General features: G+C 40.4%; 1 protein-coding gene across 24 annotated transcripts in view; it reads right to left on the reverse strand.

Annotated features, from left to right (window-relative positions):
• PHF14 (PHD finger protein 14) overlaps positions 1-26,764 on the reverse strand; it is a 416,918-nt gene that overhangs the window by 230,309 nt on the left and 159,845 nt on the right. For 12 of the 24 annotated variants that reach the window (XR_012799268.1, XM_075587252.1, XM_075587246.1 and 9 more), the window contains one exon: positions 12,116-12,259. The exons of 2 other annotated variants lie outside the window; for them this stretch is intronic. Coding sequence is in view for 19 of the 22 variants with exons in the window: in XM_075587252.1 (XP_075443367.1) it covers positions 12,116-12,259 (144 nt within the window). In the remaining 3 variants the exon portion in view is untranslated. Of the gene's footprint in view, positions 1-12,113; positions 12,260-22,045; positions 22,231-26,764 lie in introns of those variants that run through there. 10 more of the 24 variants (XM_075587258.1, XM_075587253.1, XM_075587249.1 and 7 more) reach the window with 6 other exon arrangements.

A 26,764-nucleotide genomic window follows, 5' to 3' on the forward strand; every position in this document is an offset into this window, starting at 1 on the left:
AGAACTTTCCTGGATCTGAGCGGGCTTCAAAGCAAATTTAATTGGGGGGGGGGGGGGGGAGCTCATCATGGATACAGTAGAGGCAACGTTTATTCTAACATTTGCTGTAAACTAGCTGGGTTACATTCTGGGTATGTGCTGGGTATGTTCTGGGCTAGTTTGAGGCACGTTTAAGGCATTTCTGCATTGACTAACGACCCATAGGATTAACACAGCAGGGATCCCTGGCAGTCCAATTCAGTTTGAATGGGACTGCTAGGGACCCCCGCTGTTAATCTGATAGGCCATTAATCAATGCAGAAATGCTGGGGCTAGTTTAAGGAAAGTTTAAGGCATGTATTCAGAATGTACCTGGGTCTTTTGGGGAATTGCCACTGGTTTTTGTTAGAATAAGAGTTGCCTCTACTGTAGCTGACTAAAATAACTTGTGTTTTGCCAGAAATTGGAGTGGATTATGGTTCTCCCGACCCGAGCATAAACAGGACACTGTGTAAAAGTTTTTCAAAGCAGTCCAGGAAGGGTCTTACGGAGTGCCAGGGGGCGTGACTGTCCCATACCACCCACAAAAAAATAAATATTGAATAATGGACTTGACAGCGATGCTGAAGTATAACATTTCGATATTTGCTTTTGTGACAGGTAGACGAACACACAAAGACCAGACACGTGAGGTCTAGCAGGTAATAAAAGACAGGTATCCATTTGTCACTCAAATGTAGGATTAAGACATGCGTGATTAGTATCGTTGGGTCTGTTATTAACACCTGAATTTATTGATGCACTCACGTGTGTCTCAGTATTAGAGGTGAGAAGTTATGAGTGTGGTTTTATACTGAGGCACAATTCAAACATTGTTTGTAAAGGTTGTTTTTCTCTGTCATGAAACTGTCAATCTCACTGCTGATTTACAATAGGGTGGATTTATGTTGTTTCAATGAGGAATGATAGTACATAAAGCTTAGAAAGGTATTATAAAAGTCAGATTTCAGGTTTGTTTGGACCAAACACTTTAAGTCCCATTTTCTGTGTCAGTGGTACTAATGGTAACATAGAAATCCTTATACACAGTTTTATCCTTTTATTTTAAGAAACCGTCCTGCATTTACTGTAATTGTATGCTATTGTAATACTTTTTCTGTAGTCTAAGCAGTGTATTTTTATATATATATATATATATATATTAAAAAAAATAATAAGTGACGCTTTGGTCTCTGAATTAACTTTTGCACGCTCTGGAGAGAGTATTCACATTTTCGAACATTTGGCTACAAAAGAGTTGTGTGTTAAAGTGCATAGTTTTTTTTATCATAAATAGGGACCTGAGACCTTGGCTGATTATTAATTTTACATATTTTTGCATTTCTTGGGTGGTGGCAGCGTATAGATTTGATTGCAATTGAGTAAGGGGTTAATATTAACAAATTGAAGGTATCTTGCGCAGGCGAAAGGTGAGTTGGCTAGAGAAGCCATGTGTATTAACCCTGGTTGCATATCTTAAGTCACATGCTCACTTGTGTGCTATTCGTGACAAGTGGTATATGGGGACGGATTTAGGGGAGATGTTGTTCATTTGAGGGACCTTTGCGTAGGCGAAAAGTAGGACAGCTTTTGAGCGGTGTATTAACCCATCTCCCATTGCAGGTCACGTGCTCACAGGTGTGCCGTGTGTGGCAAATGGTGGCAGTGGTGGGAGAACAATTTGCATTTTTGTTAATATCAAAGCATTTTAGTGATTTGTATTAATGCCTGCAGGACAAACTAAACACTAAAAAAGTGACTAACCTGTGAGAGACTTGCAAGAGATCGTAGCTCAGTACCCTAAAGCTATTGTTCAAGTGCTATTTTTATAAAACATACAAGCAGACAGTTTTGTATCCTTCCCCTCTTGTTTTTCTTTTGCCATCTTTTTATTTTGAGTACAGTGTAGTGAATATAGCTGCTTTATACAGATGCAAGATGAAAAAGGTGCTGATGATTCATTGTGAAGAGTGTGATCCCGAAAGTCTGGGTAAAAATAAAGAAGAGTTCATACACGTATTGCTGGGAAATGATAGAGAGCAAGATGCTACACTGGGCCAGGATGCCCACAGCAGTGAACAGAGTGTGTTTTAGCCCTGGAAAATGCCCACAGATCAAGGAACCCAGGACTTTCATTCTGAGGATTCCAGCAGGTCTCAGCCTGCCAGTGCCTTGGTTGTGTACTTGCCAACTACTTAAGTACCTGGAACCTATAGATCAGCGGTGCGCAAACTGTGGGGCGCGACCCCCAGGGGGGGCGCGACACTGCCGACGGGGGGCGCGGGGTTTACAGAGGCCCCGCGCGCTTCCCGAAGGCACTTAAATTAAGTGCCGGGGGAGCTGCAGGGCCTCTGTAAACCTAACTTACCGTGGCTCCGGCGGCTTCCTCCCTGCGGCGCCATGGCAACGCGGCGTCAAAATGACGCTGCGAGGTCATGTGACGTCACGTTGCTATGGCAACGTGACGTCATTACGTCGGAGCGCGGGTAAGTTGGGGTTAGGGGGGGCGCGGGAGTGAGGGGACAGCCGTCAGGGGGGCGCAGGGAAAAAAAGTTTGCGCCCCCCTGCTATAGATGACACAATGTGGTTGCAGCTCATCATCCAGTTCCAAGAGCGAGACTGAGAAAGAAAGGCAAGCAGCTGCAAAAGAGAGATATGCTGCAATATTTGCAGCAGAAAGGGAAAGCAGCTGCAGAAGCAAGATATGCTTCAGAACGCGAGGATGCAAGAGAAAGACATGCTGCTGACCTACGGCACCAGCTGGAACTTCCCAAGCTCCAGAGGGCATCGCCAGACCAAGCAGCAGAGATTCCAGCCCTTCAAAACCCTGTATGTAGCATTTCCCAAGATGGAAGGTTGGTAAATCTGAGGAAACCCCCTGACCACCTCATCACACCTACTGAGTGTTTACAGACCTGGGGGACAGTGATAGGCTAGCATAGGCATTGAATCCTGAGGGTGTGGCCATCAGTGCATGAAAGGCAGGGAAAGAGGAGTCAGCAAGCCAGAGAGAAAGTCAGCAGAGGGAAGAGAGAGAAACACTGGGAAAAAGAGACAGGGACAATAAGCAGGCAAGAGGAAGAGAGGCAGACACAGCGGGACAGCTTGCAGAAGAAAAAGAGAAGCTGAGCAAAAGAGACCAGGAGACAGGAATGAAGAAAGCAAAGCTCTCAGAGGAAGGGAGAAAGCCTATGAGACAGCCAGAGGCAGAGACCGCTATAAAGACACAGCCAGTAGGGACATGCATGAAATGGACGGTTCATAACACCAAGGTGAAGGCGGTATTCGTGTGAGCGCGGGACTGGCACCCAAGGAGGGAGATGTCATGATATCGTAAGATGGTATGTATTTTAATCCATCTGGTGCTTCAGGGGTTAATGGTGAAACAATTTGGGTTTAAAAATACAATATATTTGGTTTATGACAGGTTAAGACCTTTCCTAGATCTGTGCGGGTTTCAAAGCGAACATAATTGGGGGTTGGGGGTGTTATCATGGATAGTCCACTAAAAGAACGTGTGTATTGCCATATTGCCAGAGATGGAAGTGAATTACGGTTCTCCAGACACGAACATAAACGGGACACTGTATAAAAAGTTTTCAAGGGTTTCCTGGAAGGGTTTTACGGAGTGCCAGGGGGCGTGACAGTCACCTACCATCCAAAAGATATGAAATATGGAATAATGGACTTGAAAGCGATACTGAAGTATAACATTTCAATATTTGCATTTGTGGCAGGCAGATGAACGCACGAAGGCAGACACATGATATCTAGCAGGTAATAAAAGATATATCCATTTGTCACTCAAATTTAGGATTAATACAGTCTTGATTAGTCTTGTTGCATCCGTAATAACCGCCTTAATCTATTGATGTGACTCGTGTCTCAGTATTAGAGGTGAGAAGTTATGAGTACGATAATATACGGAGGCACAATTCAAATGTCGTTTGTAAAGGTTTTATTTTCTCTGGCATAAAACTGTCAATCTCACATCGGATTTACGACAGGGGTGGGCTTATGTTGTTTCAATGGGCAAAGATAGTACATAAAGTTTAGGGAGTTATTATGAAAATCAAATTTCAACAGAGGTGTGTTGAACCAAACACATGAAGTCCCATTTTCCGCACTAGTGACCACTCTGGAGAAATCGAATGACATACTATATGGTAATGTAGTGTATTAGGGATTTATGTTGTATCCTTTTAAGAAACTGTCCTGCATTTACAGTAATTGTATGTTCTTGTAATACTTTTTCTGTAATCCAAGCACTTCATTTTTATATATATTAAAACATTTAATAAGTAATGCTTTGGTCTCTGAATGAACTTTTGCACACTCTGGAAAGAATATTTAAATTTTCGGGCACATTTTGCTACAACAGATTTTTGTGTTACGTGCATAGTTTTTTCTATCATAAACAGTGACCTGAGACCCTGGCAGAATTATTAATTTTACATATTTCTGCATTTCTTGGGTTGTGACAGTGTATAGATTTGATTGCAATTGAGTAAGGGTTTAATATGAAATAATTTAAGGTACCTTGTGCAGGAAAAAAGTGAGTTGGCTAGAGTAGCCGTTTGTATGAACACTGGTTGAATATCTAAGTCACATGCTCACTTGTGTGCTGTTCATGACAGGTTGTATATGGGGACGGATTATGGGAGATGTTACTCATTTCTGGGACCTTTGCAAAGGTGAAGAGTGGGATAGCTTTCGAGTTGTGTATTAACCCTTGTCCAGTAGGGGAGATATTGTTCATTTGAGGGACCTTTGCAAAGGTGAAATGTGGGACAGTATTAACCCTTATCACGTATGCAGGTCACATGTTCACAGGTGTACCGTACATGATATATCTATATCAATATAGATATATCAATATATATATATATATATATATATATATATATATATATATATATATATATATATGAATGAATATACTGTATAGAGAGATTATTTATATATCTATCTCTATCTCTAGATATATATATATATTGCAGACAACAGTATTAGATGACTAGGGTAAGTGTACAAATATGTATTTGGATTTTTGAAAGAGATTAGAATTAGAGTAAACATTGTAAAATAAGAAACAAGAAAAATAAGAGTTAAAGATAGAAAGACAAAGTCATAATAAAAATTCATAAACCACTGGAGCGAGAAACGCATAGGTGAGGTTTTTAAACCCATAAAGCTATTCATGTGAGCTTAATAAATCTTTTTATGGGAGTTACCCTTCTATGATCCCTTTTTTCGTCCAGCTACGGTTGTGCTCCGTTTCACACAGATATCCTTTGGACTCCAATTTTCAATGGATCCTGCACACCAAGGAATGCCAGACTACTGAGAGGGCTTCAAAATGTAACAGCCTTTATGATTGTTACCACTGTCACACAATATTCTTATATAGATGCAAAGGGGAGGTTGAATTACTGCGCTACATACTGTGGGATACCATTAGGCGCTCTCTCCCCCCCCCCCCCCTTCTCCAGTACACAATATCTGGACTGTTTATGTGGACTACTCAAGTCCATAACAGGACTCACTATTTCGAAAGACTCCATAGAGCGCATATAGGGACTGAGCACCATTCTAACTCTGGACCATAATAAAAAAGCAGGAAGACAAAAATGAACACTCTGGACTTATTTTAATTTTAATTCGAGAAAGTCCATTTGTATATAAATAGTTCCACAGAATGTTTTTTTCAGTTTCTATTTGCCATGAAAGCCCTACTAAGGACAGTTTAAATATCCTACTAAATGAGTGCTTAGATATTCAATTAAGCCATGTTTTTAAGTTTTGCTAAATATTTATTTGTTAAGTTTCCATAGTATATGAGACTTTCTTCAAATAGAGCAAGTATTAAATTACATTTACTGTATTTAATTGATGCTTCTGGGTAAGTAAAATTACATATAATGCCTCACCTCCAAAACAAATGGTTTGATCTACTCCCAGGAGATGCATCTAGTTTCTGAATGCCTTATTGGTTAATATAAGCAAACATCATGGGCCTGAGACTACACCAGGGAAGCATGGCCCTATTTACCCTTCATGAATATGGTTGCACAAAATAAATGTGTTTTAATAATGTATAGAATTTTTTTAACCTGATTTGCTAGCATTTTTATTCATGAAGGTTTAAATCAGACAAGTTTGATCTATTTTTTCATAATATCATGAGAAAAATACACTTGTGTAATATATGTATGTTGGCAATATCGCGATTTATCATCCTTCAAATAAACAGCATGAATTTGTTTTTGTTTTTTTCTATGGTCTGGCTTACGGTTTTATGTTGGAAATGTAATATGGTAGAAAACATTTTATTTCCAAATGAAATATTAACAGCTTCTCTTATTTTACTCTACAAGTAGTTTTTCTAAAAGTACACAGAGGAGTAATACATTTGCTGATCTGTGGCTATGTATATAAAGGACATTTTTAATATGCTAATATTCCTTTCACATAATTAGTTGCTGCTTTTTACAACAAATATTGGGTTAGTATGTAAATATGGGTGTTTTATTATGATCCGTTTGCATATACTGATGAACTATTTTGCAAACCAAAAGTGTGTTTCATATACTTAATTTACAAAACAGTACAATAGAAAAACATTGTTTGCATAAATGCGAAGTTGAGAAAATTACTAGAATTTAAATGAAGACACAGAGACCACTGTAGGAAATATTTTATTATAATCTTAATCAATGAATGGGATCATAATATAATCCTTGGTAAACCATTTTGTACTGTGGAGTTTAAATATCCAGGTCACGCCGGGCAATAAGAAGCAGCAAGGGATCATTTCATGGCTTCCTATTGGCCCATGTGACGCGGGACATTTAAGCTGCCATTTTGTTAGGCACACAAGCTCCGTGGCTGCAGAGATACTGGCACCCCTACAGGGGTATCTCTGGAAGCAGTAGGTCCCTGGAGCCGGAATTAACCCAGCTATGGAGACCCCTCGCTTCAATTGTGCAAATAAAAAATTGTACTGTGCTACATGTTTTGCTGCTTTAACTGGATAAATATTACACTGTTTATACAACGCATATACCTTGCATTATCAATGAAACCAGATGGAATTTATTTAGGTCTATGGCAGAGTTTCTTCTATTTTTAGTTACTCAATGTTAACAACACACAGTACTATTGATAATGTATCTTATTTTCTCAATATTAAAGACAAGTAGTGTGTACAGAACACTAATGTTCAAGTAGTTTCTTTTATCATTTAGTGACATGTTTCAGCAACTAGCATCATAAATTCATTGTTCAAATTGGGAGCAAACACAGGTAATTGTTGGCAAACTACAAACTATTTCAACTACTAAAAAGTATCAACTAAGATTTGCTAATACTAGTCTCAGGATCCTAGGAGGGACTGTTACTTCAAAAATGTCACTGCTCACGGTTTATTTTTAGTGCTAGACAAATATATTTAACCCTAGTGGTTTTAATTCAGATGTTTTCTAAATTAAGTTTGTGAACAAAAGTTTAAGAAACAGATCACAGCTAATGACAAAGTTACAAGTACCACTTTTCTTTAAGCAAACATGACTTATATTTATCAGTAATTAAATGGAGCAATTGTAACATAATAGCAGCCGATTATGAAGTCTCACTTTTTGGGAAGAATTTTCACAAGCACAACAAAAATGATAACAAGACATTTCTTTATGTCATGCAAATAATTTCTAAAGAGTAGATTTCAAAGGAAAATCAGTCTTGTATATTAAATATTTTGTACATACGTGTTTGCAATAAATATGGGCAGTAATTATGGCTTTTAACCTTTAACATTAATAAATTGAATCAGATACATTTTGTTTATTCTTCACTAAAGTTATACAGGCACATTATAGATTTGACACTTTCACATATATGGCCCTTCATACTTATTATACTGCAAAGACTTTAGGATTCAACAATTCCAAAACCCTTTTCTACTTTTTTTTAGCTAGAGGCTTGGAATTATTCAGGGGAATTAAGAATTGAAGAGATGTCAATATATAGTTCAATAGACTCTTAATTAAAGGTTGACACTGTGTCCTGTATAATTAACCAATGAAATAACTGCATGTGGCTATTTAAAGATGCATTGACTTAGTCTTAGGAAAAATAAATTTTTGAAAAATGTATATAAAACGAGTAAACTCCCGCTATTCCACAGCATGTATGTGGAAACTCATGCTTTCAAAAATATATATACATATATATGTGCTCTTCACTTTCTCTCAAATGTAGCCACTAATATTGAAATAGGCTTTTTTTCTTCAACTCTCTAATCTCTATACCAGCGTTTCCCAAATGGGGTTCCGCAGAACCCTGGGGTTCCAAGGAGCAGTCCCAGGGGTTCTGTCTACGGCTCCCCCCCCCCCCCCCCCCCTCAGACCGATTTTGCCAGGAGCAGAGAGAAAAGCAGTCTGTAGCTGCAATCTCTCCTTCAGCCATTAGGTGGTGCTGTGCTGCACAGCTCATGCAGCACCTCCTTGCTGCATGCAGCTGTGATAAGGCGAGAGATTGAGTGTGTGAGTGTGTCATGGGGAGGGGGGTGAGACATGGAGAGGTGGGGGCGATGAAAAAGGGACATGGAGAGTTGGGGGGGGGGTGAAAGAGAAACATGGGGAGGTGGGGTGAAAGACGCGGGGGTGAAAGAGAAATGGGGAGGGGGGGTGAAAGACACATGGGGAGGGAAGGTGAAAGAGAGACATAGTGAGGGAGGGTGAAATAGACATGTGGATGGGGGTGAAAGTGTGACATGGGGTGAGAGATATTGGGGGGAGGGGGGAGGGAAGGGAGAGATAGACACTGGGGGAGGGAGAGACACAGGGGGAAAGAGAGTGAGAGAGACATTGAGGAGGGAGATAGAGACAATGGGGGGAGGAAGTGACACACACTGGCTGGAGGGAGAGACACTGGGGGGAAGGGAGATACTCTGGAAGATGAGAGAGACACTGGAGGGAAGGGAGAGAGACACTAGGGGGAGGGAGAGTGAGAGACACTGGGGGGAGGAAGTGGCACACACTGGCTGGAGGGAGAGAGACACTGAGGTGAGGGAGAGACACTGGGGGGAGGGAGTGAGAGACACACTTGGGGGGAGGGAGAGAGACACTCGGGGGGAGAGAGACACTGGGGGGAGGGAGTGAGAGACACACTGGGAGGGAGTGAGAGACACTGGGGGGGACGGAGGGAGAGACACTGGGGGGAGGGAGAGAGACACTGGAGGAGGTCTTTTAAAAATGTATTAGGGCGGTGGGGGTCTTTAAAAAATGATCTTGAACCAAGAAATTATAATTATTTTTTTCATGTGCTACGCTAAAAATATTTAGAGGGGTTCCATTCTGCTTTACAAAATATAAAAGGGTTCCACAACTAAATTTAATTGGGAAACACTGCTCTATACAAACAATACCAACCCGTAAACACTGTAAGACTCAACATGAACAAAAACAGTCAATAAAGGAGCTTATTAAATTAGGCTGCACTCCTGTAAGTATTATCATTCTTTGAAGGAGCAATCCCCTAACTAACATCCATTTTTTTCTGTTGCCTTTAAAAAAAAAAAAAAAAAGGATTTACAGGATTGTAACAAGGGGTTGAGAGGAACCAGAGTTAAACAGCACTATTTTCAGTTCTGGGCTAACCCAGTTCCTGAGGTACTTACAGTAGTGGTTAAGTTAGGATATGACTTCCTGGTTTTTAAAGGGGACTTAAATGGTCAACAACTGATGATGTTTCAGCTTCCTATTAGCCTGAGATTTTGCAGCTGAAAGTATTGGCATTTGGCACAGGAGGAGCCCTGGTTCCCACCATGTAAAAAATAAGGGCTTTACAAATAAATAAATAAATTTAAAAAAATGAGTAGGAGGAACTGCTCCATTAATCAAAGCATGATGGCCCCAGGATAGTAATCAGTGGTGGAACCCGTTACTACAATTTTACAAGTTCGCCGAGCCAGTGCTTCTCTTACCTTCAATCAACGTCCGGGCGGCATCTGACAGCATCTCCCTGCATCTATTTCCCTGCAAATCCTCTTAATATGGCCGCACAGCGTCAAATTGTGCCGCGTTGCCATGCCATGCCATGCCAACGGGAATGCCATGTGACAGAACCATGAGACGTCCGTTGCTATGGCAAAGAGATGCTATGTGACGTTACACAGCATCGCATTGTCAAGGCAACACAGCGCCATGTGATGCTGCGGTCATTTTGAGAAGGGAAATAGATGCCGGGAGATGCTGTTGGATGCCGTCCGCCACCCAGGTAAGAATCGGTTGTTAAAAATTTTTAATACCACCACTAATATATATATTGCACATGAAAGCTGAGCATTGAAACATTGTGCAAGCTTTAGGTTTCAGCTCTGCTTAACATTTCTGACACTTATATTTGTTATGCAATTCGTGTAGTTATAAAGATGTTAACGTCAATATTTAAGACTCAGCATACAAGGTTAATCAACAATTACTGTTACCTAGGAATCACCCTTAATAGTGCCATATTTAATACCAAAGTACCCATTTGAATCTTAAAAAAAAATGAAGCAGGTGAAGCAAAGACACTCAAAAATTACATTTATTATATTACAAATATATGTTTTATCTAAAATGTGTACAACAAAAGACAGCATGACAAATTATATCCTGGTTTTAAGCTTGTTCATGACATTTTTAAATAGCATGTCTTGTTAGGCACCTGGGAATGACCCGTCTATTAAGACATTTCTCCCTCCATTATTTGAGAGGTTAAAAGAGCATTTGCAGTTAAGTGTTAGGACCTGTAAAAAGGGGATACCTTGGCTGGGTTACAGGCTTAAAAATGCTTTGGACAAAGAATTTGACTAAATGACCCTTACTTATGAGGGGACAGATAATGATTTAACTATATAATTTGTCATATTGGACATAGCACTTGGGCTTTTTGTCTTTTGTTATATACATCAGGACATAATGCCAGTAGTACTCCTTTTGACACAAATATACATGATGTGGTGGGTCTTGGTTCTGAGCCAGCATGGCTGGTGTGTTTATCTAAAATATATCTATTACTTTATTGTGTAAAAAGCATACAAGGGGAAAAAATAAGCTTACGCAAGAAAACAAATCTTTCGCTTATTTTTATTTAGAAGTAATTAACAAAGAAAAAGTAATTCAATAAAGTCAAATGGTCACATTTAGTGGCAGTAAAAAAAAAACAGAATAAAAGTATATGTGCACCGTGTGTGTATGTATGTATGTATATATATATATATATATATATATACAGTACTGTATATGTACACATATACTGTATACACAAACACACATACATATACATATACACACAAACTCACACATATGGATAATAATAGTATTTCAGAACCATGTTGCAAATGAAGGAAACAGAGCAACTATGCATTTCCAAACTTTGTTTAGTTTGAGGCAAACTAAATCTCATGCTTTTTGTATTAACATTTAAAATGTTGTTATATATGATGTGCAATAAAATAAACAATATATAAGTCCTGGATAAGCCACAACCCGTCTGGTAACAGAGCAGAGACCAGTAATTCTTCCAAGGATTAGGGGGCATACTTTCTAATTGGCGATATGCCATAAAACACATTCCCAGTGCCAGAATACACTTATGGTCTTTTCGAGTGACTGATATGGAGTAACACCCCATAGTAAATACAGGCCTTCATCATTTATGTATTAGCCATACATTTAAGCAATACAGTACATTTGTACATGGCCCATTAATCTTCCTCAAGATCCCATGATAGCAAAATTATCATTAGCAATACTTAGAATACTCCAGTATGGTCAGCTCTGCAGTGTGCTGGTCAATTTTTTTTCTAGATGTAGCATTTTCCAGCACATTAAAACTATTAACAACTTTCCTGAAGGAGAAAATACAAATAATTGAGATTTGGCAATTTAATTTCCCTTTCAATCGTGCATGGGAATACCTTCAAATAATCCCACTTTTTGATGCAACTATTAGGCTACAAAGACATGCAAACAGAGGGTTATAAGTAGAAATCACAATAATTACATAGTTTGCCATGATTAGTTTAGGAAATGTGCAAAGTTTTTCACATTACCGACAAAAGTTCAGTCCGTTGAGAGTGTTCGTGAAGTAGCTCGGGCTGCCTAGTAGAATCTGCAGGTATTTTCTCTTTCTTGATGTCATCAGGCTGTCCAAAATATAACTGGGAACTTTTCCTTCTTCCTCTATAGCAATGCTTCTGATTAAATAAAAAGAAATAACTTAATAAACAATTTCACAAAAGGGCAACGTGAAAAGTGTCAAAAATGTATTTAAGTGTTGCAGAAGCAAATCTTTATATACTGAAGATTAAATAGCTAATGATTTGTTATTCATAAACCACAAATATTTGAATTTTCTTTAATCCTTCTGACCTTTCATGTCTTTGTACAAATGAGCCTGCTTGATCTATAGGCTTGCCGATAACTGACCCTCCTGAACTAAAAGTCATTATACTAAAACCTATTAAAGACACTGTGTCCTCTTTACAAGATGCTCTTCAAGGTTTATCTCAGAGGAAAGAAAAAAGTTAAAGATCAAATCAATGAGGCCGAGAATTGAGTCAACATGCATCAGAAGTTACAATCTGCACTTAAAGACCTGAGAGTGCTGCAAGATAAAAGTTGAACATTGGCAAAATCACTGCAGAAGACAGAGGCTCTGAATTATTGGCATCTCCATAAGGTGTGAAAATAAGACACGATTAAAGGTTAAAAGAGGAATTTCACAAAGCATTGGTTATTTAACTTCTATAATGGCAACATCCAAGGTCAGCAAACACTTTTTTTTTAGATCAAGAATACTCTCGCAGAGGTGCATGCTACATCTTAGGCTGCGCGTATAGTGCCCGTGACGGCGACGGCTAGCGAAAGTTGTATTTCGCTTTGTGGCGGAGTCGCGGCCGACTAGGTCATTGATTGGTTCAGGGGCTGACAGATGAGGCGACAGCCCCTGAATAATCAAATATTCTCGGCTGCAAAAAATCCCTTTGTCACGCTTACTAGAAGCGCACGCGGCGGCGGCAACAAAGCATTTCTTTTCGGGCGACGTCGTGTCTCCGGCACTATAAGTGCGACCTTAGGCTACGCGACGGTGACGTCAGGCTGCGGTCGCTGGAAAAATCAAATTGAGATGACGTCCAGCGATCGCGACCAAGCCGTCGCGTCTTGCTTACTATAAGCGCATGTGATGGCGGCAATGCATTTGTTTTGCCGCGATGTCATGTCGCTGGCACTATAAGCGAAGCCTAAGTAAGAGAAAGTAGATAATTTAAATATCCTTCCAAAATCTTAGCCACTGTCAACTTCCAAATGAGGTCGACGTAATTACAGGGGTCTACACCACCTACTTTTTCTGCTTAAAGCTATAATCTTTAAATAATGTACCAACTTTTATGTATATTGTACAATAATGTACTGTAAATCAAAGTCCTAGTAGTGTGTTGATCCTGGAGACGAGCAGATTCCGTTCTAGTAAAGAAAATCCTTTGACGGTTTTGAAAGCTTTGTACTGGTGTACATAATTTAATCTACCTGTAAAAAGAACTCTGCTCAAAGATCTCAACCTAAATTGAATATGTACAGTAAATTCATTAAAAAAAAAAAAAAAAAGTAATAGCAGTAAAACTGTTACATATATAAAACAAACTGATTCATTAAATGAGTGCTGAATCCCAACTGTTCTACAGTGAAGAACACTAAATACAGTATGCAGTTTTCTTTAGAGCAAGAATTCCAAACTCATTTAAAAAAAATAAAAAAAATAAAAAAAAAAATTAAGTTCAATAATACAAAATCGCTCCACATGAGAAATATCCCCAACAGTGACTGACCTTCTGTAGGATCATGCCTCACTAATTATATTACACAAAGTTTCAAAACTAATTTTAACTTGATTTTGATCATGATTGATTCCTGCATACATGCTTGGAAAACAAATGCATCAGCATGTTAAGTGGTACACCATCATACAGTTATTTAAGTTTCTAGAGCTAAAGTAACTAAACAGCCATATTAGTTTACCAGGTGACTTGAATTCATAGACTAGGTCTATTATGTAACCAGAAACCAGCTTGGTTAGTCATTGTTTTGTAACCCTCCCTGTCTGGCTTCTAGGTAGTTTACAATGTTCTGCAAAGATTGACGACTCAACATGGATTACCTTGACTCAGGGTGCTGAAATCAGGCGGCTAGGTGATGAGGTAGCAAGGATGTATAAAAATGGGCGCCAGGAACTCTTGTAGTACAACTGACATTTATTTGTGTCCCCAAGCATATGGACCACTCATACATATTGTGACGTAGTCCCAGGATAATGAGCAGCTGTCTAAATTTATAGTAGAAAGTGTAAATTTAGTGTGGAAGTGATCCGCTCCACAGATTCACAGTCACTAAGCCTGGTGGATAGGACATCCATACCAGACTTTTAAAGGGTTCTGGTTTCTCACTCACCTGCTCACATAATCACTAGAACAGATAGTTAGGGCAGAAATGGTTGTTTTTTCACTCTCTCTTCTAGAGCCTGGAGGCTGGGGCAGACTGCTCCCCAGTATCAAGTTCGGGGAGGACGCCCCCTTCATGACCTTCGCTGTCCGGAAGCATTGCCTGGAATCTGGGGACGCTGTGTCTAAAAGCTGTGGATATTATGCTGTATCTAGTGACCCTAAATGAGAGGGTATTGTTTAAACTGGGGAACCAGGTTAGTTGGCCCAGCAGCAGTTAGAGAGGCATTTTCTACTGTGTAGTTAGATCCCTAAAAGGGATAGGATTTATTTATATGATTTCTTTTGATTTCTTAAAGTGACAGCGTGTGAACTATTATATCACTTATATGAGTAAACCGTTGAAGGTTTTAACGGAATGCCTCCTGCCTATACCTGTTAAAGCTGCAGTCCTTTAGTGGAATGAAAATAAAGCAGGCAGAAGCCTGAGTTAAGCAACGTAATGCTTTGTGTTATCCTGTTAGTTCTCTAATTAACCCTAGAAGACTGTGTCGTGAAGAGCCCAGACAGACGTCAGCGCTACAAAAGAGGGGCGTTTGTCACAATATATTGACAATGTTGTACTGTATTTTGTAGCAGACATACATGAATAAGTTTCTTCCACCAGTGCCCACTCAACACTCAAATGGAAGTACATTGACTTAGTTGCTTTAAGTAGGTGTGGGACCTGGCCCTCCTTGTTGATTCGGAATCATTATCAATATTAATCCAATTACTCTAGGTCCCTACGCAAATCCTTGTGGGTCTTTCAGACGTGAACCAATACTTAGGACTGTTTGGGAACTGCCACTTCCATACAGACTAATGAGTAATATTAGTGCAGATCCCTGGTTAGAGCTGATCCGCCAACTCACGGGAGCCCCTTTTCCTGAGGCCATCTGTGGCGTGCTGTATTCCTTTTCCTTAAATATTCAGAACTACCTTCCATCTTTTGGGGATCCTAACTTAGTGTACCGTCCCTATCTACAACATAATAAACATGGGGGGCCTTGTTTGTGCTATTACTTTATAAACTTTACTTATCTACTCTCCCCGAGGTCCTTTTACTCGTGTCCTCTTGGAACCTAACCTTCTTGAATCCTCTCCCTCAGTTAAATACTCTTCGATGACATAAAAATCCCCATTACAACACAGGTTGGGGAGGGCGGCATATGCTAACCTGCTAGTAACCCTCTAGGAGGGGGGTTAAAGTTATTTTTTACGTCAATCACAATATTCCACTGGACAATAGAGACAATTAATATAAATAGAGACTGAGTCTATCTTGCTACTCTGTAAAATAAACTGTAAAAAGTAGTTTATTGGATGTCAATTATTGTCCTTTCAACTGAGATGCATTAGTAAAGCATAATGATTGTAAGTGTAATTACTATATCAATTAGGTAAAATGCGTAATGCTCAGTTTTACGAAAAACATCTGTTTCTAAAGATCAATACATAAAATATGGTGTGCAGCAAATGGCTTGCAATGGGGCCTCTTAAATTACCAGCATGTAGCTATTCAAGCATTTGAAATAATGTTTAAAAAAATCAATGCATTACCAAACTAACTACTTTAGATGCCACATTAATATATCAGTTCAAACCTTTCAGTGCCTGCAACAAGTTTCTGGAGAAAGGGAGGAGGTATGTCCGTGTACCTTTACATTGTGCTTGATTAGTTATATCAACACTAAATTAAAAAGGTTTGCCAAGATATGTACAAGTGATTAAGGTGTGGCAAATAAAAACATACACTATAAATAAAGTCTACTATTGGATTACAAGACAATATCATAGTTCTTTCAAAGTCTTTGCATTTCTCTGCTGGGTATTTTAGAAAGATTTGTTCCAATTTAGGAGACTCAGTCATAATTTTATTCCCTTTATTGGCACAACTGTAGCTCTAGTTCACCCCATGGACAATGGAAATGGGTTATAAATGTTTGAAGCCAGGAAATACAATTGATAAGCAAAAGGAAATGCAAGTCAATTATACTGTTGCTCGCTGTACCTATCTGTAATACCTACTAGCCTGAATGCCTTTTTAATTATCATGATCATAGAACAGTTAACATGTAAAATGTGCCTCAATGTAGCCACTGAATACTCCCATGTGCTTAATGTAATATGTTTACTGGCTAGAGGAGCCTATATAACATGCCAAAAAAAATGTTTGTGCTATAATCCACTGCAATGTTTTCCTCATTTTCTGCTTGTACTTTAATTGTACTTTAAATATAATAAACTTGTGCATAAATTAAAGCCTTGGAGGTTTTTCACACCTCAAACTTGACTGCAAAAAGGGTAAAAAGAACAAACATATCCCATTTCAATGTGTATTAGTTATGACATATCACACTCCCACATTGATTAACGACACAAGTGGGGCAATGTAAGTATAAAAAGTTTAGCTACGCTGAACCCCAAAGATGTATATTTAAAATGTCATGCATTCAGATATAGATAGATCAAGAGGAGGAGTCTCTGACAATAAAAAAGCGCAATCCGCCCTTCATAGAGGCCTGAAAGACACCCAGTTAGTGGATATATGGAGAGAGCTCCATCCATCTACCAAAGATTACACCTTTTATTCCCACCCACATACCTCATACAGTAGAATCGACTACCTCTTTATCTCGTGCCACCTGGTTCCTATGGTCACGCAAACAGAGATCCATGATATTTCATGGTCTGACCACGCACCAATAGAGCTAAGGTGCAATAATATCCGACCCAATCGGCCAGGTGCAAACTGGAAACTTAATGAGTCTATTCTAAAAATACCTGAAATATGTGATATAATAGATCAAGAAATAGTTCAATTTTTCACAATAAACACAGGCTCTGTGGAATCCCATATGATACTTTGGGAGGCTCATAAAGCAACCTTAAGGGGCATATTGATCAACATCACAGCTAAACGAAAACGAGAAAGAGATTCCAAAATTAAACTGCTCCAATCTAAATTACATTCCCTTATCTTAAACCACAAATCTAATCCCGACTCACAAACAACTCATGATCTAAAAGATACAAAAATTGAACTAAACATGCTATTGACTTCCAGAGCAGATAACTCCCTGAGTTGGTCCAAGAGGAAATTCTATGAGAAAGCTAACAGGCCAGATACGATGCTAGCTCGAGCTTTAAAAGATAGGCAATCTAAGTTTAACATCCAAGCTATACGCTTAAAATCAGGCATACAAACAGCCAACCCCAAAAAGATAGTAGAAGAATTTGGTTCATTTTATAGTTCCCTATATGATGGTAAGAAAGTGGCACATAATATCAACACGAGCAGAGCTCTAAGAGATTTCTTAACCAGCTCAAAGATAGGGAGATTGACAGAGCAGGACAAAGAGGCCCTGGGCGCCGACTTCACATTGAAAGAAGTGTCTCAGGCCATCAAAGAACTTAAACCATCAAAGGCACCAGGACCAGATGGTTTCTCGGGGCTATACTATAAGAAGTTTTCAAATTCACTAGCCCCACAGCTGCTCCACATGTTCAACGCTATACTAGCGGGAGCCCCAATCCCCGAGGATATGCTGCGGGCGTCTATATCTCTAATACACAAACCTGGCAAGGATCCGCTGAATTGTAAAAGCTATAGGCCAATTTCCTTAATCAATACCGATATAAAAATATATGCTAAATTGTTGGCCAACAGATTAAGTCTAATCCTACCCAGACTAATACATCCAGATCAGGTCGGCTTCATCAAAGGAAGACAAGCAGCGGATAACACCCGACGATTTATTGATCTGCTAGAATTGGCAAATAAAAATAACACTCAAACTATGCTATTAAGTCTGGATGCTGAAAAAGCTTTTGATAGGATCGACTGGCCATACTTAAAAGAGACGCTAGCAGCATTTGGCTTCGGGGATGGGGTGAGCGGAGCGATTATGTCGCTGTACTCAAGCCCATCCGCTAGGGTTATACATCAGGGCTTCCCCTCACTTCCATTTCAAAGCGGCACAAGACAGGGGTGCCCTCTATCTCCCCTCCTGTTTGCCCTATGTATCGAACCTCTAGCAGCACGCATTCGAGATAATACTGATATCTCAGGGTTAAACGCATACGCTCAATCCCATAAAGCGGCCCTGTATGCAGATGATATCTTACTAATCATTTCAAAACCCCTCACTTCATTACCAAATCTATTTGATCTACTAGACAAATTCTCCAAAATCTCTGGGTTTAAAATAAACCAATCCAAATCTGAAGCTCTGAATATCAATCTCCCTAGACATACGGAAAAACTATTGAAACTAAATTTCAAATTCAATTGGCAGAAGAAGTCTATAAAATACCTAGGAACTCATATCACCAAAGATGCAAAAAGCATCTACAATGCAAATTATCCCAACCTAATTTGGACGTTGAAACAGGACCTAATCAGATGGTCTTCCAAGAAGATTTCTTGGATAGGTAGGATACATAGCGTTAAAATGAATCTACTTCCCCGTATCCTATACCTCTTCCAGACACTACCAGTGCCACTCAAACTGAAGGATATACTCTCACTTCAGTCTGCAATATCTAACTTTATCTGGAACGGAAAGAAACCGAGAGTAAATAAACTGAATATGAAAAGACCTACCTTAGCTGGCGGCTTGGCGGTACCCTGCCTGTTAGCATACTATAAAGCGGCTCAATTAAGTCATATTATTCAATGGCATTCTGACCCTACATTGAAGAGATGGGTAGAATTAGAAAGTGCCGCGTGCTCTCCATTAGAGCTCAGTAGTCTGATTTGGTTACCTAAATTAGCGAGGAAACCCGCTACCCTGCCGCTCACCTCAATGACCAACTCTCTATCGGTTTGGGAAGCAACTAGAATTAAAAACTCACTCACATCAAGATGCTCTTTGATGTCCCCTCTTTGGAACAACCCGAATTTTGCACCGGGCCTAATTGGTAACAACAGTTCTATCTGGAAACTAAAAGGATATAATAGACTCAAAGATTTAGAAGGATACAACCTAAAAATCAAAACATTCGACCATATCAGACTAGAAAAAGACATCCCCCACACAGAATTCTATAAATACCTCCAGATAAGAGCATTTTACAACAAATCCGCCCCATACCCTCCCCTGACAAATTTCGAAAAGCTCTGCCGGGTAGAAACCGACACTAAGGGACTTATATCTACGATTTATGGAGAGGTAGTCGAGTCCGCTACATCTAAATTGCAAACCCCTTCATTCCAAAACCAATGGGAATTAGACCTAGGGGAGACCTTAGAGGAAGAAGATTGGAACTCCATATTTTTAGCCACTGCCAAAAGTTCCATATGCACAACACTGAAGGAGAACGCATATAAAGTCCTAATGAGGTGGTACCTCACCCCACTCAAATTATCTAAGTTCGCTCCAGGGTCCTCCCCACTGTGTCCCAAACAATGTGGAGGAACAGCTGACCTGTTACATATGCTGTGGTCTTGCCCTCGGATCTCCCTAGTTTGGGAACAAATTAGGAATTGGATCCAGAGGATTTTTGACCTCTCTATTCCCCCAGACCCATGGCTGTTTCTCTTAAACAGACCAGTAAAAGGCCTATCAAAATCGCATAATAAACTCATTGCACATTTCGCAATAGCAACGCGGTGTGAGATCGCAGCACTATGGAAACGCCCCGAAGTTCCAATTATCCCAAAGATTCGGAATCGTATTTGGTTTATTTGCCAGATGGAAAAATTAACTAGCTTAGTTAATGACACTGGCGACAATTTCCTAAAAGTCTGGACCCCTTGGCTAGCACAGACAGACATCCCCGGGGTAGAGCGTGACACAATTTGGCTATGATAGCAATAGATGCGTTCTCCTGCAGTGGGGTGAAGCCCATTTCCACAACAAATACCTCACACAATATGAGTTCGCTCATATATACCTTTCCTTAGCTACTGCGGCTATTCGGCGGCAGCAAAGACCTCTCAACAGCCTTCAGAGAATATTCCATCCATTTCCTCCGTTCTCCCATTCCCATCCTACACCCCTTCCCTCTTCCCTCCTCCCTCCCCCTCTTAATTTTTTTTTTTTTTTTTTTTTAATTATAATTTATTTCTGTTATTATTATCCCCCGACCCCTCACAATATGAATGACTATCCCTTACCACATGGTTAAATAGGGCTCAAAAAACCATGTGGGTCAGTTATGTGTTAATTAATGTTCACTACATGCTATTTTGAACAATATTTGTTTAAATGTTTTTTTTTATATATATATATATATGTATAACAAGCATGTACTCATCAATAAAATTCAAGTTATAAAAAAAAAAAAAAAAAAAAAAAAAAAATGTCATTTTGGCCAAATATTCAATATGCTCTAAAGTGGTCTTCCACCTGCTGGAGAAAATGTTAGTTCTATTGATTTAAATACAGTTGAACTTTGCTACCGCACTAAAAAGATGCTTCACAGCATAATGATGAAGGTCTTGGATATCTATGTATTAATGAAATGTTATAAGTCCATAAAAAACAAAGTAGATGGCATTCAATGTCACAAATACTGTATATAAGTGTTAAAACACATACATTCTCAAGGGGTTTCAAATGGCTCACCATTTGTTAAGCAAAACAATTTGAGATTTGGCATTTTAATATTAATCCATATTTTATGTTACTGTGCAATTATGTATCAACCCCCCCACCCCCCTCTACGGCACCCCAACATAATATATAGGATTCTCCTGACAAAGTCACGTTGAGTGACGAAACGCTTTGAGACGAGACGTGGTGACGTCATCGCAATCGGACTGGATAGAGGTGCCTTGCAATTCCCTGCAGCTGCAGCCGGCTGAAACCCTCACTACTGGGGCTCTACTACACGCACAGGAAGTGCCTGTGAAGCACTGAGAGGAGCTGGGGCGCTTGAGGCATTAGCTGTATGCTGCATCCATTTGATGTCCAGGTGCAAAAACCCCACTGTGGATCTCTCCGTCCATGCTGTTTGACTCCCACAGAGATTTCTCTCCCACACGTGTTTTTAAAGGATCATGTAAGTGCATTTCCTTGGGATCATTGTTTTAATAAATTTGCCATATTTTTTTATACAGTTATGCGCTATGGAGTTTGCGCTTTTTGTATTTGATTAATAGATTCACAGGGGGGGGGGCTACACCACCTGTTTGAAGCGGCACTATACTCCTAGGATCTCATTGCTGGGTTTCCTTCTCTGGACTTCTTTGGAACTGTATCAAGTTTGATCAATTGGACTTCACATTTTATATAAAATGTGAAGTCCAATTGATCAAACTTGATACAGTTCCAAAGAAGTCCAGAGAAGGAAACCCAGCAATGAGATCCTAGGAGTATAGTGCCGCTTCAAACAGGTGGTGTAGCCCCCCCCCTGTGAATCTATTAATCAAATACAAAAAGCGCAAACTCCATAGCGCATAACTGTATAAAAAAATATGGCAAATTTATTAAAACAATGATCCCAAGGAAATGCACTTACATGCATATATATATATATATAGTATAAAAGAGCAGATGGCACACACATACAGATGTAGACAGGTGCTAGTCCCATAAGAACAGGTATAATGAAAGGCTCCTTACCAGGCAGACCATGGAATCCAGGGAATCCGAGGGACACACAGCAAAGAAGAAACAGCACACTTGGTAGCAATGAAAAAATATATTTAAACAGCAGGCACAATCACCGACGTTTCGGTCCTAGGGACAGGACTTTTATCAAGGGAGTGCTCACCACGCAATGACCTACACCACCTATAAATACCCAACACTATCTAACACCAATAAACAATTAATTAAAACCAAAAATACACACACCTGTGTAACTGCAGCGATCTCCGTCGAGTTGGCGATGCCGTCACCACCATGTGTCTATCACATGTGCCTAAAACCGTGAGGAGCATCATTGGTAGCTAAGGGAACCCCCACTGTCAGAAAAACCCTCTCCTGCGCATGCGTGGCGCTCAAGACCCGGCTGCATAGCAGTGAGGGACAAAATGAAGGAGAGGTGGGGGGGATTCCCGAAGCCCTCCGTCAAGGCTGCTCAAAATCGCATGGATATAGTGGCAACAGCCTGAACTACACATGATCTGCATTTAAACACCCATTGTGATTCAAAGTGAAATATAATAAAACACCAAGGCTGGGCAAAGGGAGAGAACAGGGAAGGAAGAACAGGGGGAAGAAGGGGGGAAGAGAGGGGGAAGGGAAAGGTGGATAAAGGAGGGGGAGGGGGAAAGGGAGAGGTGGGAAAAAAGGGATGGAAAGACAAAGATTTAAAGGGGAAATACATAACATAAGTCAAACATGAATGAGGGGCAAATATATATATATATATATATATATATATATATATATATATATATACACATACACATACACATACACACACACACACACACACACACACACACGTATATATATATATATATATATATGTGATAAAAAAATCACTGGCACTCCAATAGAAATTCAATAATGAATAGGTGCATGTCCCATATAAATAATAAAAGTATACATTACCGCATAGCAGCAAAAAGGGAGACAGCACTCAGGTGAATGAAAATAAATGTATTAAATACAGCACATAACTCCAACGTTTCGATCCCACAGGGGGATCTTCCTCAGGGTGGTGCAACAGACACAGGACAGTGAGTGACTTATATACCCCAACACCCAAGTGACATAAACATCTCCACATCATCAGAAAGCATCATCATCGGGCGACAAAACAGCTGTGCATAATACAATTTAATTAGATCATGCTCCAACTCCATGTCTGTACTCCTATTGGGGAATCCAAGTCACATGATCAAACCCAAGCTGTCAGTGTCATTGCATGTAAACAAACTGATGCTGCATCAGCAGGCCCGGTTTTCAAGGCAACAACATGTGTGCTCAACTCTTTAAAGGCAGCAGACACCAGTGGTTGTCATGTGTACTGCACGTGTACAGATACACCACTGCAAATGTGTATGTGCTGTAGCAGTGATGAATTTACTTCTAAACAGCACCTAAGAATAACAGATACTGGCATGCGTATATCAGTAGAATCCTATGACAGATGGAACCCGCTGTAATCCCAGTCGGGTAACCCATAATAAACCTGTCGGCGTCACATGCTGCATGAATATACATAGGTTGCTAGTTAACCCCTAGTATACCAGTACTGCTAAAGGCACAAAGTGCGATCAAATAAAGGAACATACTGTCTGTAGAACTACATAAATATACAATATACGGACCTGCAAAAATGTGGAATAAAGAACACCCAAATTATCATCAAGCCTGCGGACAAAGGGGGAGGCATTGTAATAATGCCATACTCCTATTACCGCAATGAGATTCTGGGTCAACTCGCCCACCAGAACCATTATAAAAAGCTAACCGCAGATTCTACAGCGGTATATAAGCGTGAGGTGGATTCAATTATCACAATGGGACTAAATAATGGCTGGATCTCAGAGGATGTGGCTAAATTCTTGACCACTGACTTTCCGATTATGCCTGTACTCTACACCTTGCCTAAGGTACATAAATCTCTCATAGCACCGCCAGGTAGACCAATAATCTCGGCGCGGTCATCACTATGCCACCCACTGTCACAGTTTGTTGATTTTCACCTACAGCCTATGGTCCTACAGATGTCATCATATATTAAAGATACTACGGACTTCATAACTAAACTGTCAGCACTAACATTGGATTTAACAGATGTCCTGCTTGTGACACTTGACGTGTCAAGCTTGTACACTAACATCCCCCACCAGGAGGGGATGGAAGCTGTCAGGAGCCATCTACACAGTACCGGCCGAGGAGATGGTCCTCCATCAGAGTTCCTTATGACTCTCATAGATCTTAAATTACATAAGAATTACTTCAGATTCGAACGGACGTACTATCTCCAACTCATGGGAACTGCTATGGGGTCTAATATGGCCCCATCTTATGCGAATATCTATATGGACACATATGAGCAGACACACCTTCTACATGATTCTCCACACGCTGAGTCTATTTTATATTATGCTAGATTCATCGATGATCCTGTGGGGTGGGGGCGAACATGATCTGTTGGAATTTATTCATTATGTGAATCTCATACCATCAAACATACGCTTCACGTACCAGTACAGTGCCACTAATATAGTGTTCCTGGATACCGTGGTATACAAGGAAAATAATGTATTGTGTACTAGAATACATACAAAGGACACAGATAAGAATACTCTCTTAGACGCTCAGAGTCATCACCCTCCCCCTCTCAAGAGGGGACTCCCCTTTTCACAAATGCTCCGGGTACGGAGAATTACAAGCGATCCTACGCATGTTGAAGCAGCTTTACAGAAAATGGCAGATCGCTTCAGAGAGAGGGGCTACGATCGGACAGAAATTGATCAAGCATTAGCCAAAGCACGTTTACCAACAAGGGGTGATCTACTGAAACCTACGGTGACAACCATTGAAAATGATCGGTTTCACATAGTAACAACATATAGTACTGCCTCAAGCCAGATACAACGCAGTATAAAGCAAAACTGGCACATTTTGGCGAATGATAAACGTATCGGAAAACATTTTGAGTCCCCACCCCTCTTTTGCTATCGGCGGGGTCGGAATGTGGGGGATTACCTCATAAAGGCGGACCCAGTGGATAAATATGCAGCGAAAACGACCTGGCTAACAAAAGCTCCGGGGGTGCACAAGTGTAGAGGTTGTGTAAATTGCCCGTATTTAATGCTGGGCAACCCCTAGTATACCAGTACTGCTAAAGGCACAAAGTGCGATCAAATAAAGGAACATACTGTCTGTAGAACTACATAAATATACAATATACGGACCTGCAAAAATGTGGAATAAAGAACACCCAAATTATCATCAAGCCTGCGGACAAAGGGGGAGGCATAGTAATAATGCCATACTCCTATTACCGCAATGAGATTCTGGGTCAACTCGCCCACCAGGACCATTATAAAAAGCTAACCGCAGATCCTACAGCGGTATATAAGCGTGAGGTGGATTCAATTATCACAATGGGACTAAATAATGGCTGGATCTCAGAGGATGTGGCTAAATTCTTGACCACTGACTTTCCGATTATGCCTGTACTCTACACCTTGCCTAAGGTACATAAATCTCTCATAGCACCGCCGGGTAGACCAATAATCTCGGCGCGGTCATCACTATGCCACCCACTGTCACAGTTTGTTGATTTTCACCTACAGCCTATGGTCCTACAGATGTCATCATATATTAAAGATACTACGGACTTCATAACTAAACTGTCAGCACTAACATTGGATTTAACAGATGTCCTGCTTGTGACACAATAGTGCATACTATTCGAACTGGATATAATGCAATGTCATCACAAGTATAATGAACTCACATTTTCCCAAATAAAATCGGGTGGTGGAGAGAACCGCAGATATAACTGGAGGACAGGTGCAGGCAGCTTCACAGCGTCTCACTCGCTCCTTGCTGTGTACGTCCGCGTGCGTCACTTTCTGCTACTGCGTCACAGCTGAGGGCGGAAGTTCAACTGTGTCTGGTATCAGCTCCAAGCTTGCCAGTCCTTCTAATCTCAGGTTCTCTGCTGCAACTCTACGCGTTTCGCTAATTGCTTCGTCAGGAGTTGTCCTGACGAAGCAATTAGCGAAACGCGTAGAGTTGCAGCAGAGAACCTGAGATTAGAAGGACTGGCAAGCTTGGAGCTGATACCAGACACATTTGGAACTTCCGCCCTCAGCTGTGACGCGGTAGCAGGAAGTGACGCGACGGCAGTGACGCAATTGTCCTGACGAAGCAATTAGCGAAACGCGTAGAGTTGCAGCAGAGAACCTGAGATTAGAAGGACTGGAAAGCTTGGAGCTGATACCAGACACAGTTGGAACTTCCGCCCTCAGCTGTGACGCGGTAGCAGGAAGTGACACGACGGCAGTGACGCAATTGTCCTGATGAAGCAATTAGCGAAACGCGTAGAGTTGCAGCAGAGAACCTGAGATTAGAAGGACTGGCAAGCTTGGAGCTGATACCAGACACAGTTGGAACTTCCGCCCTCAGCTGTGACGCGGTAGCAGGAAGTGACGCGACGGCAGTGACGCACGCGGAAGTACACAGCAAGGAGCGAGTGAGACGCTGTGAAGCTGCCTGCACCTGTCCTCCAGTTATATCTGCGGTTCTCTCCCCCACCCGATTTTATATGGGAAAATGTGAGTTCATTATACTTGTGATG

This window comes from Ascaphus truei, chromosome 2 (assembly GCF_040206685.1).
Source record: "Ascaphus truei isolate aAscTru1 chromosome 2, aAscTru1.hap1, whole genome shotgun sequence".
In the NCBI taxonomy this organism is placed as follows: Eukaryota; Metazoa; Chordata; class Amphibia; order Anura; family Ascaphidae; genus Ascaphus; species Ascaphus truei.